This window comes from Meriones unguiculatus, chromosome 9, assembly GCF_030254825.1.
Source record: "Meriones unguiculatus strain TT.TT164.6M chromosome 9, Bangor_MerUng_6.1, whole genome shotgun sequence".
Lineage (NCBI taxonomy): Eukaryota > Metazoa > Chordata > Mammalia > Rodentia > Muridae > Meriones > Meriones unguiculatus.
Window position 1 is genome coordinate 6,835,407 of NC_083357.1, and position 17,888 is coordinate 6,853,294.

The 17,888-nt window shown below is 42.5% G+C and overlaps 2 protein-coding genes across 3 annotated transcripts in view; one reads left to right on the plus strand and one right to left on the minus strand.

Annotated features, from left to right (window-relative positions):
- Cacna2d3 (calcium voltage-gated channel auxiliary subunit alpha2delta 3) overlaps positions 1-17,888 on the minus strand; it is an 804,670-nt gene that overhangs the window by 69,057 nt on the left and 717,725 nt on the right. For both annotated transcript variants that reach the window (XM_060390773.1, XM_060390772.1), the window contains 2 exons: positions 7,745-7,806; positions 6,614-6,658 (listed from right to left, as the gene is read on the minus strand). In XM_060390773.1, coding sequence (XP_060246756.1) covers positions 6,614-6,658; positions 7,745-7,806 — 107 coding nt within the window. The remainder of the gene's footprint in view (positions 1-6,613; positions 6,659-7,744; positions 7,807-17,888) is intronic.
- Lrtm1 (leucine rich repeats and transmembrane domains 1) overlaps positions 10,173-17,888 on the plus strand; it is a 41,769-nt gene continuing 34,053 nt past the window's right edge. The window contains exon 1 of the mRNA XM_060391677.1: positions 10,173-10,214. Within this exon, the coding sequence (XP_060247660.1) occupies positions 10,173-10,214 (42 nt within the window). The remainder of the gene's footprint in view (positions 10,215-17,888) is intronic.

The following is a 17,888-nucleotide window of genomic DNA, read 5'->3' on the forward strand; positions in this document are numbered from 1 at the left end:
CCTCATACTTGCACAGCAAGCTTTCTTACTCATTGAGTCATTTCCCCGGATCCCTCCTCTTTACAAATTTTGTTTGGAAAAGAAAAGAAAAGAAAACAAACAAACAAACAAACAAAAAAAAAAACCCAAAAAACAGAAAAGAACAAGAGACAAAGAGATGAATGGTAAGCCTTGTTGAACAGACTATGACTATCATAGGAAGAATTTCTCTCATAAAATATGGTTGTAAAAAAAAAAAAGGAGGAGAAAAAAGAGGAAGTGGTAGAGAAAAGGAAGAAGTTGAATTTGAAAAAGAACAGCAAGCTTGCCTCATATAAGCCTTTGTTTTCATATGGCCAGGTAAGGAAGTTCCCCCTTGACGGAGAAGAAAACTGAGGTCCACGATCACACAACAGACCCCAAGCTTATGGGGTCTGAACCCAGTGCTCTGCAATCTCAGATCTCTGTCTCCACTACATACAGCTGGCTATCCCCCTTCCAGAAGATGCCTGGACACAGTTAGGGCCTCAAGTCTAGTTTGCTGGTGCAAGGCTTTCTTTGAAGGATGAAAACATGTAACTTAATAGACAGCAAAGCCAGATCTGGTCTGCCAAAATGACCTCAGAGAAAAGAGACCACAACAAAAGCAGAAAGTTCAGGCCATCTCCACATCAAGTACCTGGTATGCTACAGCTGAGAACAAGCAGCTTGTGTCTGCTGGACCCTAATGGCATGTTGCTGAGATCCCTGAGCACAGCAATTCTTAAGCTAATATCTGAACCCAAGATAGTAATCAGGGTTTTGTTTGTTTGTTTGTTTCTTTTTCCTGTGTGTGCCTTCTGCTGCCTGAGGAACAAGCTGTGGTAGAAAGCACGAAAGCCAGAAGACAAGCTAGAATCTACAAAAACACTAGTTGATTCAAGATCAGGGTCAGATTTAGTTTAGATCTTATCAGATAGAGACAGAAAGAAGGACCAGGAGGCCCCAGCTGCCCAGTCTCCAAAAAGCATCACCTACTTGTACTCCAGTTGGTGTGTCCTGCTGGGCACATTGTGGGGAACACATCTGTTTTCTCTGTACTGAGAACACTGGGATCTAGGAGGACATAGGTTATTTCTTCTTGGTCCATGTTATCTTGTTACTGTTTTTAGATACACTTTTTCCTGGTTCTATGAAGACAGTAGGACAGAAGCTAGCAGTAGAGGATATGCCTTGTTGATCTGTTTATGGTCAAGTTTGAAGTTCCAAGTTCCGCTGATTATAAAAAGATTTGTTCACTCCATTAGGCAAGAACCAAGTACTGCCAACATTGGGGTTGACAAGTCGCCAGGAGGGTATAGTACATTCTCTGGTGTTGCTTACGGATGGAGACCTAAGCTGCTGGAGCTAGAAAGTGTCATTATATTTTGAATACAGGTAGTGCTCTTTGTCTACCTGTAAATACGGAAAGGCGATTTTAGTGACCATATGACTCCCAGAACAGCCTGTCTGTCAACAACCCATGAATTAAGTTATGGCCAAGGGGTACAGTAGCCTGGAGCCTGCGCTTAGAATGAGAGAGTCCAGTGCTAGGTGTGGGGAACAGCTGGGATGAAATCACCCTCAATCAGGTCTGACCAGTTGATTTTTCATGAATATGACACAAAAGAAACAGGAATATTTTCCTAGCTTTACCTCTTCAGATCACTCCCTCTAAATGAACCCTGGTGTCTTGAAAGATGTCTGCACATCACCATGTCCCTAAGAATCTAGTAATAGGATGAAGATCTGGGAGATCAGGAGCTTTACAGTCTGAGACACAGGGTCAGTATGTACTCCACAGTCATCTTTGGACACTGCAGGATGAGGTTGGTCTTAAAATGTGGAGACAGGAAAAAGAAGAGTGAGAGGCAGAAAGAAGTTCTTTGTTTCTTTATTTTACTCTTTCTACAGTGATCTGCTGATTCAGTGTTGCTCAAAAAATTTGATTCAGGTCCACTGAGGCACACACCCAGCTTTTCTTTGGAAATCCTGGTGTGGCAACTCAGAAACTGCAGACCGGAAGGAAAAGATGATGGGGTGTGAATAGACATGGTATCCCCCTGGGGCTGAGATACGAGCTTTGGAAGCAGAGACTCTGACTGTAGATATCAGCATGCCTCTAATCAATGCCTGTGGTAAGACACCTACTGCAATTCAGTGGAGCAGTGAGAAGGCCTGAGGCATGACCATCTGAATGGAGGTTGACTACCTTGGCTGGTGACAAGCAAGATATTAAGGAATGTGTAACATTTACCCATCACTGAATACTGGTCACCTACCATGTATCCTTTTCTGAGCATCCTCATGCCATAGTGCTATGGTTTCTCACAGAGAAGTGTGGCACAGTTTCTAACAAGAGGTCCTGGGATGGGGACGGGGCTTTGTGCTGTTTGTTTCAGAAGGGTGCCTTCTGCTTGTTTCGGTTTGATAGTTGCCCTATAATGAGAAGACACAGCCGAATTCACTTAAGCTCAGCACTGTGCAGCCTGACAATTTTGATGGTTTTCTTTTGGGAGGACATGGAAGATGAAGGAAGAGAGCGGTGAAGGTATGAAGGAAAGGAAGGAAGGAAGAAAGAAAGGAAGGAGATAGACAGACAGATAGACCAACAGACAAACAGAGAAGGAGCAGAATCTTCCATCTGAGGGTGAGTGAGGCTTGGATTTCTCTGGCACACATCACTCCTCAGTACCTTTTCTTCCGTCTCCCAGCCAGATCCTTAGTGTGTGACAGTAGAGCACACTGACCTTGCATTCCCCATCACTTGCTGTGTCTTCTCATTATAGGGCAACTATCAAATCAAAATACCAAATTTGGGGCTGCGGAGAAGGCACAGTGATAAAAGAGCTTGCTTTACATGCATAGGGATTGGCACGCAGAACCTACGTAAATGCTGGGTAGACATTCAAGCTCTTCCACAACTCCAGCCTCAGAGGGCAGAGATGGGAGCTCTCCAAAGCAAGATGGTTTGGGAGACTGTCCACTGAGCCCCAAGTTTGGTGAAGAGACCATTCTTCAGTGAATAAAGCAGAAGATCAAACTAAGATGATTCCTGACACCAGCCTGGCACCTTCAGTGCACACACACATGCATAAACACAGGGAAGAAAAAAAATTACAATATTTTCAAAGTCATTGCTTATAAATAGGTAACTCTGAAAGTACATGTCTGGTAGGGGTCACCTCTGTTCCTCTCCATACTAGCTATGAAATAATTCTCCAGCCTATCCACCTAACAGCCTGGCTGTTACCAGATATAAAGGCATCCAGTTGCTTAGATATAGCCCTGTTGAGCTCTGTCCTCACTCAAGGCATTTTTCATATATCAGAGGAAATTCCTACCAAGACTCCCAAAGTCTCCGTGTTTCATAGGCCACACCAATCTGTCTTTTTGAAAGGAGTGTAGAGTACATTTATCATGAAGATTTTGACCTCTCACAGCACACCCGTTAACCTTCCTCTGTCTTCGTAGAATACTGGTGCTTTCAATAGGTGGTGAAGTTGATGGACAGGTGAGTAGGCTGTGCTGCTGGGCCCTACAGAAACTGCAGGTGAGCATGGCTTTTCCAACCTCAGTGCCAACCATTTTTCTTTGGTCAGCTTGGCACCCTTGCAGGAGTGTTGTCTACCTGGAAGGCCTTTATTATACCATGTATATTGTTTCCAATGTCCTTCCCCCCCCATCTTTTGTTGATTTGAATGTTGTCTCCTCAGAGAGGTCATCTCTGACCAGTGTGCATAAGCTTCTTCACAGCACATACCCCAATTGATTAAAACAAAACAAAACAAAACAAAACACCGTGTATTTCTCCTGCTACCGAGTAAGTGCCAGGAAGACAGACTTCCTGTGCTGCTCTTTGAGGTCAGCCAGACACATACTTCCAAGAAGGACTCAGTCCACACATCATGAAGGAATGTATGAGTGCCTGAACAGTTCTTTTGCAGGCTCTATAGCTGACATTCACCCTGGTGGAATGGAACTCCTTGAAGCTCTTCTTCATCTCCATGATGGGATCCTGCCAGTCACATGCTTCCAGCTCTTCCTGGCAAACTAAAGATGTCCTCCCACAAATTAGAAATACATCTGTCCACACACCTCAGCCACCCTTACTCCTACAGGGGCCTAGAGTGGGCTGATGGGAAGTCAAAGGACTTATAGACTCCCTCAGCCTCCACGTTTCTGAGCAGTCTAAGAAAATGGACCATTCTCAGTATGGCAGCACAGACAGAGGCACAGCTTCAGGATAAGCCATGGGGGACTTGATGATGGGGTAGGGGGAGGTGAGGAAGAGATAGGGGTATAAGATAGCACTGTGGGCCTAATTAAAACTTGTAAAAAGAGTGGCACATGGCAGGAATGTGCTGGAAAAAATGGCATTGGGTCTAAGTGGGAAGGTGAGGCTGGCTTTCCCATTAAAACAATGTCAATTGGTTTCAGAGAGAAAACTTAATAGACAAAAAGAAAATGGATGAAAATTTCAAAGTACAAACTGCAACAAACAAACAACAAAAAAAGGATCAATTTAAGGCTTACTTTTCAAAGTATTTCAAAGAGTTTTTCCTTTAGGCACAAGAGAATGATCATGGAACTAATGAGGGCACTGTGGTCTATGTTTACTGTGCCTTAGTATATGTGCCATTGCTAGCTAGGGCTTCAGCCCCAGGGAAGCCACTACTCTATGGGAAGAATGGTTTGGTGCATGTTTGGTTTAAGGCCAGCAGTAGTGAGTGTGGTGACATAACAGATTTTTTTTTTCAGTTTTCTCCGTGCATTGTTCACCATGACTCTGTATATTTCTACCCCTACTGTGTAGTTGAAGAAGCACGGGAAAAGAAAGGTTTTGGCAATCATCTAAGCTGTTACCTCCTTTCAGAGTCACAGTTAGAGTCTCAACAGTCTAAGTCCATGGCTTGCGCCTTTAAACTCTGGGCCACACCACCCTCACCACCGGCCAAGGAACAAACACTGGCTGCTTCCAGGCCCAGGTGGAGATGTATCTTCACTTACCTTGATGTGGAGATACACCTAGGTGATGTGAGTTATAGGGAAAATATCACCTCTTGCTTTTATAGAACTGATTAAACAACTATGCACATGTGCTGCCCACCACCCATTCGTCAAACCAAGTTTCCAAAGTACCATCCATCCTTCTAGCCAACCAGCCATTCTCTGTTCTCTTGTAGCTTGGATTTGCAACAATACCTGCTTATGGGCTCTGACATACCATTTGGTGCCATCTGAGCACTCCAGAGAGGCAAGAGGTTGGATAGAGTTTAACTCAGAAGCTATCACTAACACTCTGAAGTGTCTGAAAGCCAGAGGGGAAATCTGAGCTCCTCTGGCTATCCTATATCCCCAAGCTTCTTGAAAAGGGTGTTGATCATTCCTCAGGGAAAATTGTTTTTGATCTGATGATCAGAATAAGTTGGGCTTCTGCTGAAAACATGACAGATTGTCTTTTCTTCTGCAGATAGGGAGACTCAAACAAGGATAGTGTTATGATAACAATTTTTCTTTTAAACTGGCAGCTAGACCACTGGGAAAAAAGCACCAAGCCTTTTTTTTTTTTATCTAACTCTATCCTGGATTTCCTTTGATATTTATGTTCTTTTTTTCCATTTGCCTACTAAAAATTAACTATACTCCTAACCTATGTTTTCTGGTAAACTTTCCTGAAATCCTTGTGGTAACCAGAAGGACTGTAAGTATCTGATTATGAAGTTTAGTTGATGAAGTGACTGGTATTTACCTAAAGCAGAGAGAGGGAGCCAACCTAAGCAGAAATGTCTCCATAATTCACTTGTTTTAAAATATGGGGCAGAGGGGCGCCATGCTGGTCATGACAAAAGCTAAGTCGGATGCATGGACTTAAGACAGGGACACATTAGTTTCTTCCATTGCCGACATAAGTAATTCAAATTCCTCTCCCCAAAAGAGAGAGAGGGAAAGGGGAAAAGATAGTGGCATCTTAGGTAGAAGCAGCTGTGGGAGAATAAAAACTGTGTTTCAGAGTTTTTTAACTCCAGACTTGAAGCTTGCTAATTACCACTCATTTATCTCATCTTTGGTTTTCTTTTCTTTCTTTCTTTTTCTTTCTTTCCATTTTTTTTTTTTTTTTTTGTCAGATTCTTGCTATACAGTCTTGGCTGGCCTTAAACTCAGGATGCTCCAGCCTCCACATCTTGGCTGAGCTATGGGATTAAAGTGATATACTACTTTGGCCTGCTTCACCTTTGATTTTCTTAGCTATTAATAGAGGCAATAGTTCCTGCCTACTTCACCTATTGTTCCGATGGTGAGAAGAAGATGAGGCACAGACACAAAGCTTCAGGAACTCTAATGTTATCTTTAAATGGGAGTAAGTGTCCATTACATCCTGCAAACAAAACATCAACATTCTAATACCACAGTCTAGGAAATATCTAAAGCATATTTCTCTGGCTCTCAGAACCAAACTATGTGATTGGGGGATGGGGAACAAAACAAATGCCCTCCCCCCAGGTTGTTCTAGTGATGTGTCAGAGCTGGCTCCATTCACAGCAACATTCCTCTGTCAAAATGCACTGTCTCACACTTCCATTTGGCCAGAAACAAGAGGAGGAGGGTACCTTACCTCATCATCACAGCTTATGGAGCATTTGCCATCCAGGGAGGCACACTATGGGGGAAGGAAACAAGGGAACTATGTTACTGGGCCATCCCAGCACTCACTGCAGCTGCTGCTTAGCTAAGGAGGTCATGGCCTGTGATGCAAGTACCAGGTTTCATCCAAAGGGAACGTTTCAACATGAGACTTGGCCTCGCTCACCAGAGTCCGTATGAATTCAGAATCAGAGTAGAAAAGACAGAATGTGGGGAGTGCTGGCTCCTTTCCATCCATCTTAATTTATGTTGTCATTCAGCACTGATGGTATCTCTTAAAGATCTCAGATCTTTTGGTAACAAAAGATATAATTATGTAATTATTTAATTTAAAACTATTTCTCAATGACTTTAAAAGGAAACTCTTGTTTATGTTCTTAGATTATAGTTTCCTACCATATCATAATTGAAAAAATGATAAGCTCCTTATGCATCCATCCTTGGATGGGTCTCTAGGTCAGTTCCATATTGTGACTAGCACATATTAAACATGGAAGTGCTGCTGGTTTGCCTTTTGTGTGCTGATTTCAATTTTTTTTGAAATATACTCCTAATGTTTTGAACTGGACCAGCAGTAACATAATGGCTGCCATTTCTGATGGTTCCTGGACAGATGCCCCTGCGATGTCTTAGTCCATAGAGCAAAGCAAAGAAGAAGAATGTCCTGGGTTTTCTAAGTGCAATAGCCCTGTGACGTCCTTTGGCCAGAAAGGCAAATGCACATTTTAGAAAGCAGGTCATATGATGGCCTTCTACAATGCCATCAAGGAGAAGTACAAATTACTAGCGGGTCCTCACAATATGATCAGAAGAAAGTCACAGTGAAAATAACAAAAGGCCCAATTTTAAGAAAGAAACTCCTTTTGTAAAGTCACTCTCTTGATCTCATAATTCAAACAGTTCCTAGGAGCAGATCCCCTGCTCGGCCCAGCATGTGGTGCCTAACTTGCTGACAGCCTGCATTTTGCAGTGAAATGAGGAGCTGGCCATTCACTTTTCAAACATTCATCAGAAATCTGGCACGCTTGCCCCAGCTACCCGTATGGGGACACCTGTATGGCAACAGTGCAGTAAATGCCTTGAGATGCCAACTAGAACTTACCTGTCTGCTGGCAGTCCAGAACTTCCTTTGGAAGAATTCGAGTTTCATCTGAATGCCTACAGCTGGGACAGATTAAAAAAAAATTAGAGATCCTTTTACCCAACTATTTCATATTGTCATTGGAAATTATCCATCATGGCAAGATGCTGACATAAGCATACCAGAAATAAAGCCTACCAGTGAGCCCTACACCTATGACTTTACAGCTATGACCTTTCTTCTTGTAGGTAAGGAAATCTCCAGGATCCCTGCACTCAGACCTCAAACACAAACTGAACTCAGCTTAGATGTTCTTTATAGAGGTATTACTTCAGTATGCATTTCTAAATTTCATACGTTTGTAGTATTAACACGAGCTGATATATGTCATAAAAAATATCTGGAAGCTAAATATCTCTTCAGTTGTCTGCTTCAGCTATTACTTTCGAAGCAATCTATTCTGCATGGTTTTTGTTTGTTGTTAGTTTGTTTTGAAACACAACATCTAAAAGGTGGCAGTCATGAGGCCATGATTTGCAGTGGAGTCACTTCACTGTACTTTGATTGGCTGCCCTGGCCCCAGTGCTCTTCTTTTCCCAGGAGATGGAGAGAACAGACAGCCCTATACCTCTGTGGAACTCTTTTAAATGCAGCAGTGAAGGCTGGCTACAGTGACAGACACTGAGAGGAAAGAAACTTTAGTCAGGCATTTGGTGGGACCTTACAATTAGTGCATTTCCCTCCAGGAAGCCTTACAGCGTAACTCAGAAAGCACAACGGTCAGGGCCTAAATCTCATCAGATGCAGATAACACTTTACAGGAGTTCAAACGATTGGGCGGAAGCAGCAGCTGTAGGGATGGGGAAGATGTACCATGGTGCAGTTCTGCACACTAGGCCATGGTGTGCATGGCCTCTCCAGGGTTTCCATGATGTCTGCACAGTGCCTGTGTGCCATTTACCTTTTCTTCAACACTGATGATAACCTCAAACTAAACAATAAGAGCACCAAGTAGTTAAAAAAAAAACAAAAAACACAGGTGATAGTATAGCTAGAATTACAGAGAAGGATGAGGAGTCTAAGTACATCATTGTCTGTGGTTAGTTCCCAACAGAATGGAACATGCTGGAGAGCTCTAAAGAAACAAAAAACAAAAAAGCACTAATGTAGGATATCTTCCCCTCTCTGCCAAGTTCATGTAGCTCAGACTCATAGCTTTCATGAAGGTGATTTTTTTCTTTTAGAAAGGCTATCTGCTCTGGCATCTTTAATGCATTGGCTCTACAGGTCTCCAATGTGCTGTGTGGGGTGCCTGGCCAGACTATAAATTGAGATACTCACCCAGGCCTTGAAGCATAGATCAGAGAATGCCTGAAGAAAACTAATCTTGGAGTCTGGGGGACATTGGTAGCACATTAAATAAAACCTGTCTTTCAAAATACCCCACCAGGCCAAGCCAGAGGGCATACTACGGTACAGCTGGGATTTGCTCAGGTGCTTCTGGAGCTGAGGGCTGTGTCCTGTACTTCAGAATTCTTGGGACAAACACATGGTTTTGCCAAAGTCAGGCAGCAGCCTACAGCAACTGACTTCAGAGAAGAGGGTCTCAAATTTGCTATTATAGCTGGCAACTGGTATCTAGGAGGAGCAAGGGAAGTTCCTTTCTTCTACTTCCTGGTTCTCAGCTGCCGTCCGTCCCTGGCACTAATTTTAATGCCATCTCTTTAGGTCAAGGTCAAGATCATAACAAGCTACAAGGCAATACAGGATGAAAACACAAGGGTTCCCTAAATAGTCACTCTTCAGCAAACTCCCCACAATGTCTTCCAACAGTCCTAGCCACCTGCCAGCTCTTGTGCTTCCCCGATGGTTTCCGGTACCCTTTCTGAGCACCCTCCCATCTTCTGGCAGGACCCTTATTCACCTCCCTAATGAATCTAGCTGCTTCCCCCAGGGTGTTTATCCATCTTACATACTTGGAGTCTGCTATCATCTGCCTCTATTGGTCCTGTATCCCAGCTCCTCATGGCAATTTAATCTTTCTTCATGAGTCAGTTCCGCTGTCCCATTAATCATATAAGGCAGGCCGACTTTCTCTGATCTCCTTCCAAAGAGCTGCATCCTTGCCCTCAGCCTGATGCCCTAACTAAGACACTGCTTCCCTGGCACAGTCTCCTCTGGGCCATGCAGCTGCTGTCCAAGGCTCCTAGGATCCTGACTTGTACCTTGTCTGCCCAGCTGCACCTGGCTACGCTCCTGGCTGCCCCCATGCCTCCTCCAGCAGCATAACCCTGGCTTCCTGTCTCACACCTAGACTTTCAGGGCTTTCATCTAGACTTTCGAGTGATTCAGAGACTCACAATCACATTGGTGGGTTGAGTTAATGCTGGTTTGTCTTCTGGTTTTCACTGTGCTAAGCACTAAGTTGGGTGCTAACTGAAATGTGATCATGCGTCCTGTCAGCATCACCGAGCTGAGAAATAGCTACATGGTAAGAGCTACATGACAGACAGCAACAAAGAATCCTGGGATAAGAAGTTGGCCAAGGGCTTTGTGTACGTGATGGCATGGAAATCTAACTCAAGGAAAAATAGGAGTGAAAAGGAAATAGGAATCTACATGGAAGAAATTGCATGGGCAAAGGCAGGGAGCTTTTAAGACAACAGGGCTTTGAGGATTGACAAGAGTGGCCACAGGGACCTGGGTGTGCAGGCCAGGGTCAAATGAGAAAAGGTCTTAAGCATTAGTCCAAGGCATATGAAGACTTTCCCATAGGCTGGGGATTAGCTCAGGCCCAAATCCAACCTCGTTTTGTAAATAAAGTTTTATTGGAACAGTCATTTGTTTACATATTGTCTGGGCCTATAATGCCAAAGCTGAGGAATTATACAGAGACAGAATGGCCCACAGAGCCTCAGCATACTATCTGTCCCTTTACAGCAAAACACTGCTGACATTTGCTGTAGGTACTACCAAACATATTTACAGAGGCAGCAGGGCCAGATTTGTACTTTTGAACACCCACTCAAAAGCTTACTGAACAAAGGCAAAGGGCCCAAACAGTGGGTGATAGGACAGTGCACAAACTTTGGCCAGTGGCACATAGGGATTACTATTTCTTAAGCCTGGAAATGATTTAAAGTACAAACCCAACAATAAAAAATAAGGGTGAAACATGAGGCCAAGCATCACTCTGTTTTCTTTGTTTTGTTCCACATGTTTTTCCTTTTCCACTTTTATCAGAGAAAGCATTTTACGTCAGTGAGCCCACTCCTTACACCATCCTCTACAACCTAAGTGGAACCTGGGGTATTTTGCATGCCCATCTGTTTGGTTCTTTCAACAACATTTCAAGCCATAGCAGTGTATTCTGCTTCAAGTCAGTCTTGCTAATTTAATAAGGAAAACAAGGGCAGAAAATGCTTTAGTGAAACTCAAATCCCAAGGAGAGCATAGAAAATAAAAACACCATTCCATGGGTTTGAAATTTTTTAGACAGTCCAGAAAATCATGAACATATTTTCCCAGAGTCTGTGGTACTCCTCACTTTCATGTGATTAGAATGTTCCAATCTTCTAGTTCACATTCTCTATCATGAAAACACAGGCTGCTTTTGCACATAACATTGAAAGTACCCAGAAACAGCATTCCATAGCATCCTTCCCAATGTGCCCCCCAAAATATGGAGGCACTGTTCAGAAATCAGCAAACCACCACATTTTCTGTTAAGAGCATTGCTATTGCAAAAAGCTCCAAGTCCATGCCCATAAAAATCTCAGACATCTCAGGAACAAGCATGTCTTGGGTGTGAACTATCCAGGTGATGGCTGTCACAGCTCTTGTCATTGTAGTAAGAAGACCTGTGTATAAAGCAACTCAATACCATACAACTTGGACCTTCCATGGACATCTTCCTTTTAGACTTTCATCCTTCCAAACCTTGTAACTTTCTAGCCCCTTTACCTACTCTCATATTCTATTTCTTGTTTCTATTTCTATGAGATGCCAAATAAGTGCTAGGTAGGGTGTATGTTGTCATCAAGATGAAAGATACAGTAGGAAAAGGATAGAGGCTGCGGAGGGCTGCCCAATCTCTGAAGAGAACCAGTGTTTGACAGAGGCCACCACAGGGCATCATTTATTACTACTGGAATGCAAGAATGCCTGTGATTCGTTCATTTGAATATAGGAGCAGGTGGCTGCCTCTGCTGCTCCGATTCTGTGCTATCCAAGTTGATGGTCACTGATGATGCGGCTATTGAAAAGGAAAGGGAAAACAATTCATCACTGGGCTCTTCAGCTGCATGATCACATTTTAAGAGCTCAATAGCTTTGTGAACCCTAAAGCCGCCATGGTCACTAAACCCATGTGGGGCATCTTCACCTTTGCAGAAAGTTCTATTGGACAGCGATAGAAGTGAAGATAAAGTTCTATGAAGACCTGCCCAGGTTACCACTTCCTGGAGGTGAAAGCAATAAGGATGGCATGTGTGTGAGGGCTCAGAAGCTTCAGGTGAGATAGGATTGCCATCATGACCCAGCTTGAATCTGCAAAGGGAAGTTGTTAATTATTGTAAGAAAACCCACAAAGAAATTAGTGCAATATGCTCAGTGTGGTTACCACCCCCAAGACTGATTTGTGTTGCTTTATAAAATTTGAGAATACAAATTACATTTCCAGTGCGATTATATTCAAATGCATTCAAGTTGAAATCAGGCCTGCAGCTCATATCACGTTCATAGACACGTATTCAAGTGTAACCTGAAACTCACCAAGTAACAATGTCACATGTAAGATTAGAAATAAAATAATATTTTCATATTGTATTCATTTAGAAATAATTTTTTTTTCCTGCAGCCTTGGCTTTAACTTGCAATCTGACCCCAGGAGCCCAAATGCAGTTTATAACATAGCATTCACCACGCCTGGCATGAAGGCTCTAACAAACACCCCTGTTTCCAAACACGCCCTGTCCCTCCAGTCATAGAGCGTGTTCACATGTATTTGGGAGGCTCATCCAGGATACAGAAGAGCATCCCAGAATTGCTGGTGAATTTTAACCAAAGTGTATCATTGAAGAATGCTGAACCCTGATTATAAGGCTACTGCTGTAAGCCTTGAGGACATCAGTTTACTTTTTTTTTCTCCTCAAAATAAGTCTCACTGTGTCATTTTTGAAAAAAAAAATTGTGGGGCAAGGATAGGACTATAAAACATGAAGTATGTTAGAACACTCCCATGGGCTTACATTAGTTACATTAATGACAAAATGTTTTCCAGGGCCTCTGATTCTCTTATATTTTAGGACCAATGCACCTTTGATGACAATATGTTGAGACTAAGCAGGATTGTTCACAGACCAGACTGTTTCATAGAGTGTAATAGTGGAGTGTAAATGCTTTAGAAAATCATCACCCCAAGCAAGTGCTTCGGATGGATCTTTCTCCTTCAGGATTACTGAGGAATGCTCTACCACTCAGATCAGGTCAGCTGCTGCTCTGGAATGGTCAGTAAAAGGCCAGATGGGTCAGGACACAGCATTGAAGGGGATTTTTATCACTGATACAGCCATCCCCAACTCTGTATGTTCACTAGCCATGTATTCAGCCATGGAGATTTTCAAAGACTTGGGACTTGCTGGCAGTGGGAAGCAATGATAATTTCTTTCTGGCTCCCAAGTAGAGTCACACCCTGAAGCTTCTGTGTGCTCACCTGGTCACCAGTGGGAGAATTCTAACAGATTCCAAGCTGTGGGAAGAGGACTATGACAGGAAGCTGTCTTCTTGTTAGAGAAAACAAAAGTATAATAAAATAATAAATGCAACAGCTATGGAGGGTTTCCTACACCTCTCCTCTCATGAAAGCAGAACTTTGCCTTCTGGAACCAAATGCCCACTCAGGTTTTCTCCAATAGAAAAAGAGCCCCCTGCTGGCCAGATGTCTCAAGCAAAGTGCTGGCTAGCATGAATCCCGGGGTTAAAGTCTCCCATCCAGTTTGGGCCCACACTTTGACCCCTTAATTGTTATCACTTTGCACACAATGGCAAGATTGCTAGCTGTGTTAGGAAAAAATAAAAAGTCAGTCATACAGGGATTCCAACTTGCCTTAATTAAGAGTCCACTGTAATAGTTGTTAGCCAAGCCACATTTGTTTAAATGTTTTCTTCTGTTTGTTTTCAAAACAGTTAATTGCAAGTAGAACTAACAAGGAATTGGAATGTCACGACTAACCCAGGCTTTGGAATAATGCCACCAGTGGCATTGGAGTGTTGAAGGATAGAAATCTGACCTTTGCTACATCTGTGCAAGCCCCTTCCAGAGGTCTGTGGATGTCCAGAGAAGTGACTTCCCACAGTAATAACAACTGAAAACTGTAATGTGAATTATGACATAGCTCATCTGCAAAGTATTTCATGTGAAGACTTTAATGAATCACATGATGGAATGTTGGGCCGAAAAAGACAACTAAAATCCTGGGACTAATTTGGGTGAAACTGAGAACAGAGAATCCTTGTAAAGAAGGCGGGGGAGGGCAGCTGCTTAACGGTCCCCCTGAGTGTCAGGCTGACAAACCCAAAAGCTTTCTTGAAACACCATAAGTAAGGGAGGCCAGGTAGCAACAACCTTTAGAAAAACACAGATCTACGTAACACGTATTCATCATAATCTCGGTAAAGTCTGGACACTCATCTTTAAAGTATGGTATTATTTCAGAAACAAGGGGAGAAATCTCATAGCAGCAGACACTCCACATATTTCAGCTGATGCCAAACGAAGAAACATAAAGATAAAAGGGGAGGAGGTACTTTGATTATTAGCCCCCTTACCAAATGCATAGTTCACGTCTGAAGTATTCCCTGTGGTATGTGGGAGGTAAACTTTCTCATACGGTATAGCAATGCTTTTAAACAACAAAGAGCTACATGATGTATGTCTGTGCTGAAAGGGAGGGAGGAGAAATCGGGCTTATGTTATCCTTTGATTGACAACACAATGGTAGAGAATTTTCTTTGAAGAGTCCTCTTTATCAGAAATCTCTTTTAATCTAGAACATTCTCTACCTACTAGCTGAGCCTGGCTTCTTGGGACAAGTAGAGGAAAGCCAGGTGCCTTGGCTCACACATTTGTTTCATGACCACTTTTTATTCTGGTCACAGCTTCTTGGGAACAGTCACCTTTCATGGAGCCTAGTAAATGACAATTATACATGTTTCCTCCACTTGGGTTCTAATTACTTGACTGAATCAATGTTGAAAAGAATTAACAGGACTTATGGAATGAAATAATAATTTTTTCTTTACCTCTGAGGTAATCTGGAAGCATTTTCCTGACTTTATTTGAAGAAACCTATATTCCCCCAGCTTCCCATGGTTGCTAGACCTGGCATTAATTGTTTTTTGTCAGATAATTTTATGCTCACAAAACTTTTCAAATATGATTTCAATAAGGATTTCAAGGTAATATATTAAGAGTCGATTCCCATCCCTTCACCCTCTCAGAATAAAACATTTGAGCCTCAGGTTTCTCTGCATTTTAATCGAGACTACACAAATCAATGCCTATTAAGAAAATTATAAGCGTCTATATTATAGCTCCCTAGTCAATAATTCTTATTAGGTTGCCACCTAATAACAATCATCAAAGACATTATAACAAAATCGGGGGTCAAATTTCTGAAGTTTTCAAAACCCATAATAGAATGGCCAAATACATTTCCCAAACACCTCTGGGCTAAACGTTTGTTACTGTATTTAATACAAAGCAACAGTAAAATAGTCTCATGGGCAGCTTACAAGGTTGGAGGGATGGCCCAGTCCTCCAGTTTTAGAGCTCATGTTACAGGACATGTGGAAGGAAAGGGGAACAGACAAGACATACTCAGCCCCTGAGAGAAAATTTGGGTTCATTGCAAAGTTGCCAAACTCCGGTTCTCTTTAGGGGTGTGTGGGAAATATGGTGACTTGGGGTCCATCCCATACCCAGTAGGTAGAAAGGAAGTCCTAGGGCTCAGCTCAGCTTGGCTGGTGCCTTGTTGGGATGCCATGTAGATGCTCCAATTATTGACACTGCAGCAGAATCTGAAAAGTTGGACTTACTAGAAAAAATACACTGTGAATAATGCATAGAATTGCCAGATAAAATATTTTTGACTTGTTAAATCTGGTAACCAGAACCCAAGGCTCACATGGCACAACCCCAGTGGCCTCTTTTGGCAATCTTAGTTCCTGGAAGGGCTGAGATAGTTTGCATCTGCAGCCTAACTCAGGGTTGGGAGCCAAGGACACCTCTATCAACATGACTCCCACGATGTAAATGATGCAAATAGTTGTTCCACAAAATAAAATTCTTATCCAGAAAGATAAGGTAAGTAAAAATATTTTTAAAGAATTTTACCCCAAATCACTATATCCAAACAGCACACTGATATAATGACACTCCTCATTAGCATAATATGGCTTGGCAGGAGACTGCTTTTTTTTAAATGACTACTCCTTTACCAAGATTCAAAAAAGTCTCACTTGTCTTCATCTCCACTGTTGGAGACCCCATAAATATTTGCTTTTTTCCTTCAGATATATGAAGAGTATCAGGGCGTACTTCTACTGTGGTAATCAACACATAGATTGTTGGGGCCACGGAATCTTTTGATGTTCTTGTCAGTAGTTCCATCAGGTTAATTTTCTTTCATAGCATCATCAAGAGCTAAATTGAGTTACAGCATACAACATTTATTTTCAGTTCCCTTCACCAGCTGTTTGAGGGTTGAAGTTGTGGTTGGAGAAAGCCTGAGTCAGAGAGGCAAGAACTTTAGCAAGGTAAACACAAGAGGATACAAGGTTTGGCCCCTGTTTCTAAGCTCTCCAATGTGGCAGATAAGGGAACACCTGTGTTTTTCAGAGGCATTGACTTTGGGCAAGATACTATGCTATCTCCTGCCCTCTGTAACACATGCAATCAACCTGAAAGTTTGCGAATCTTAGTATGGAAAATTCCAGAATGCCTTGCTTCCAAATAAAGTAAAGCACGTAAGATTCCCACTGCTCAGCAGTCATATCTCCATATTCTGTAAGTCATTCCATACTGAAAATTAGTTTATAAATTAGGCTATGAAATTAAAAACATGGAGCTAAAGAGTTATGAGCTCAGCAGTTAGGAGCTTGCTAAGAGCTCTTTCAGAGACCATGAGTTCAGTGCCAGCATCCATATTGGATAGTTCACAGCTGTCTGTAAGTCTAGTTTTAGGGGACCCAATACCTTTTTCTGGTCTCCATAGGTTCCTGTGCACATGTAGTGCACATAAAATCACATACATACATATTCATGTAATCAATAAATCTTCTAAACATTGATAGCTTGTAATAGCAAAAGTATTGCTAGCATTTTATTTTTGAGACAAGGTCTTGCTATGTAGTATTGGCTGGCCTTGAACTTCTAATTCTCTTGTCTTGAGTACTCTGAGTACGGAGGTTTCAAGTGTGTATTCCCTTCTCCAAATACTACAGTAATTGATACTGTTATTAGGCATTCTACTAAGTGTCAGGTGTCATCCAGAAGCCTTAGCCACCTCACTGACAATCCTCAGGAGGCCTGCAGTGATTACTGCTCCCATCCATGAGACTCTAAGAAGATCAGGGATCAGACGTAAGTTCCATGTTGAAACCTTTAGACAAGAATGTGGTCCTCATTCCTGATTTCTCTCATCTAATGGAATCTAAAGCTTATAGAAGTCTTCACTGAAGAGACAGGGTCACTGGCATGGGTGGAAATGCACCATAACCCAGCAGAAATATGGAGAGAGCATTTTAAGTCAGACGCAGAATCCTAAGCTGGCAAAGTGAATGAAGAGCTGGAGACGTTAAGACCATCTGTGTGCTGACGCAAGTGACGAAGTTCAATGTCCCTGGTTTTTACAAGACATGGACCAGGACTTAATAAGGAAGTGCAAACAAAGCTGGTGACCATTCTGGGGAAAGCCTGTCATCAGCAGAACTGCCTTCTTGGTGGTAGGTCAACAAGACCATCACTTTCTATCTTTATTCAAAATCTCCATTTGCATTTACCATGGAAAGGATGACTGCTCCAGATTCAGCCAAAGGAACACCACGTATGTATGAACCGGGCCTGCTTCCCTCTGGCCATCCACATCCTCCAAAGTCAAACACC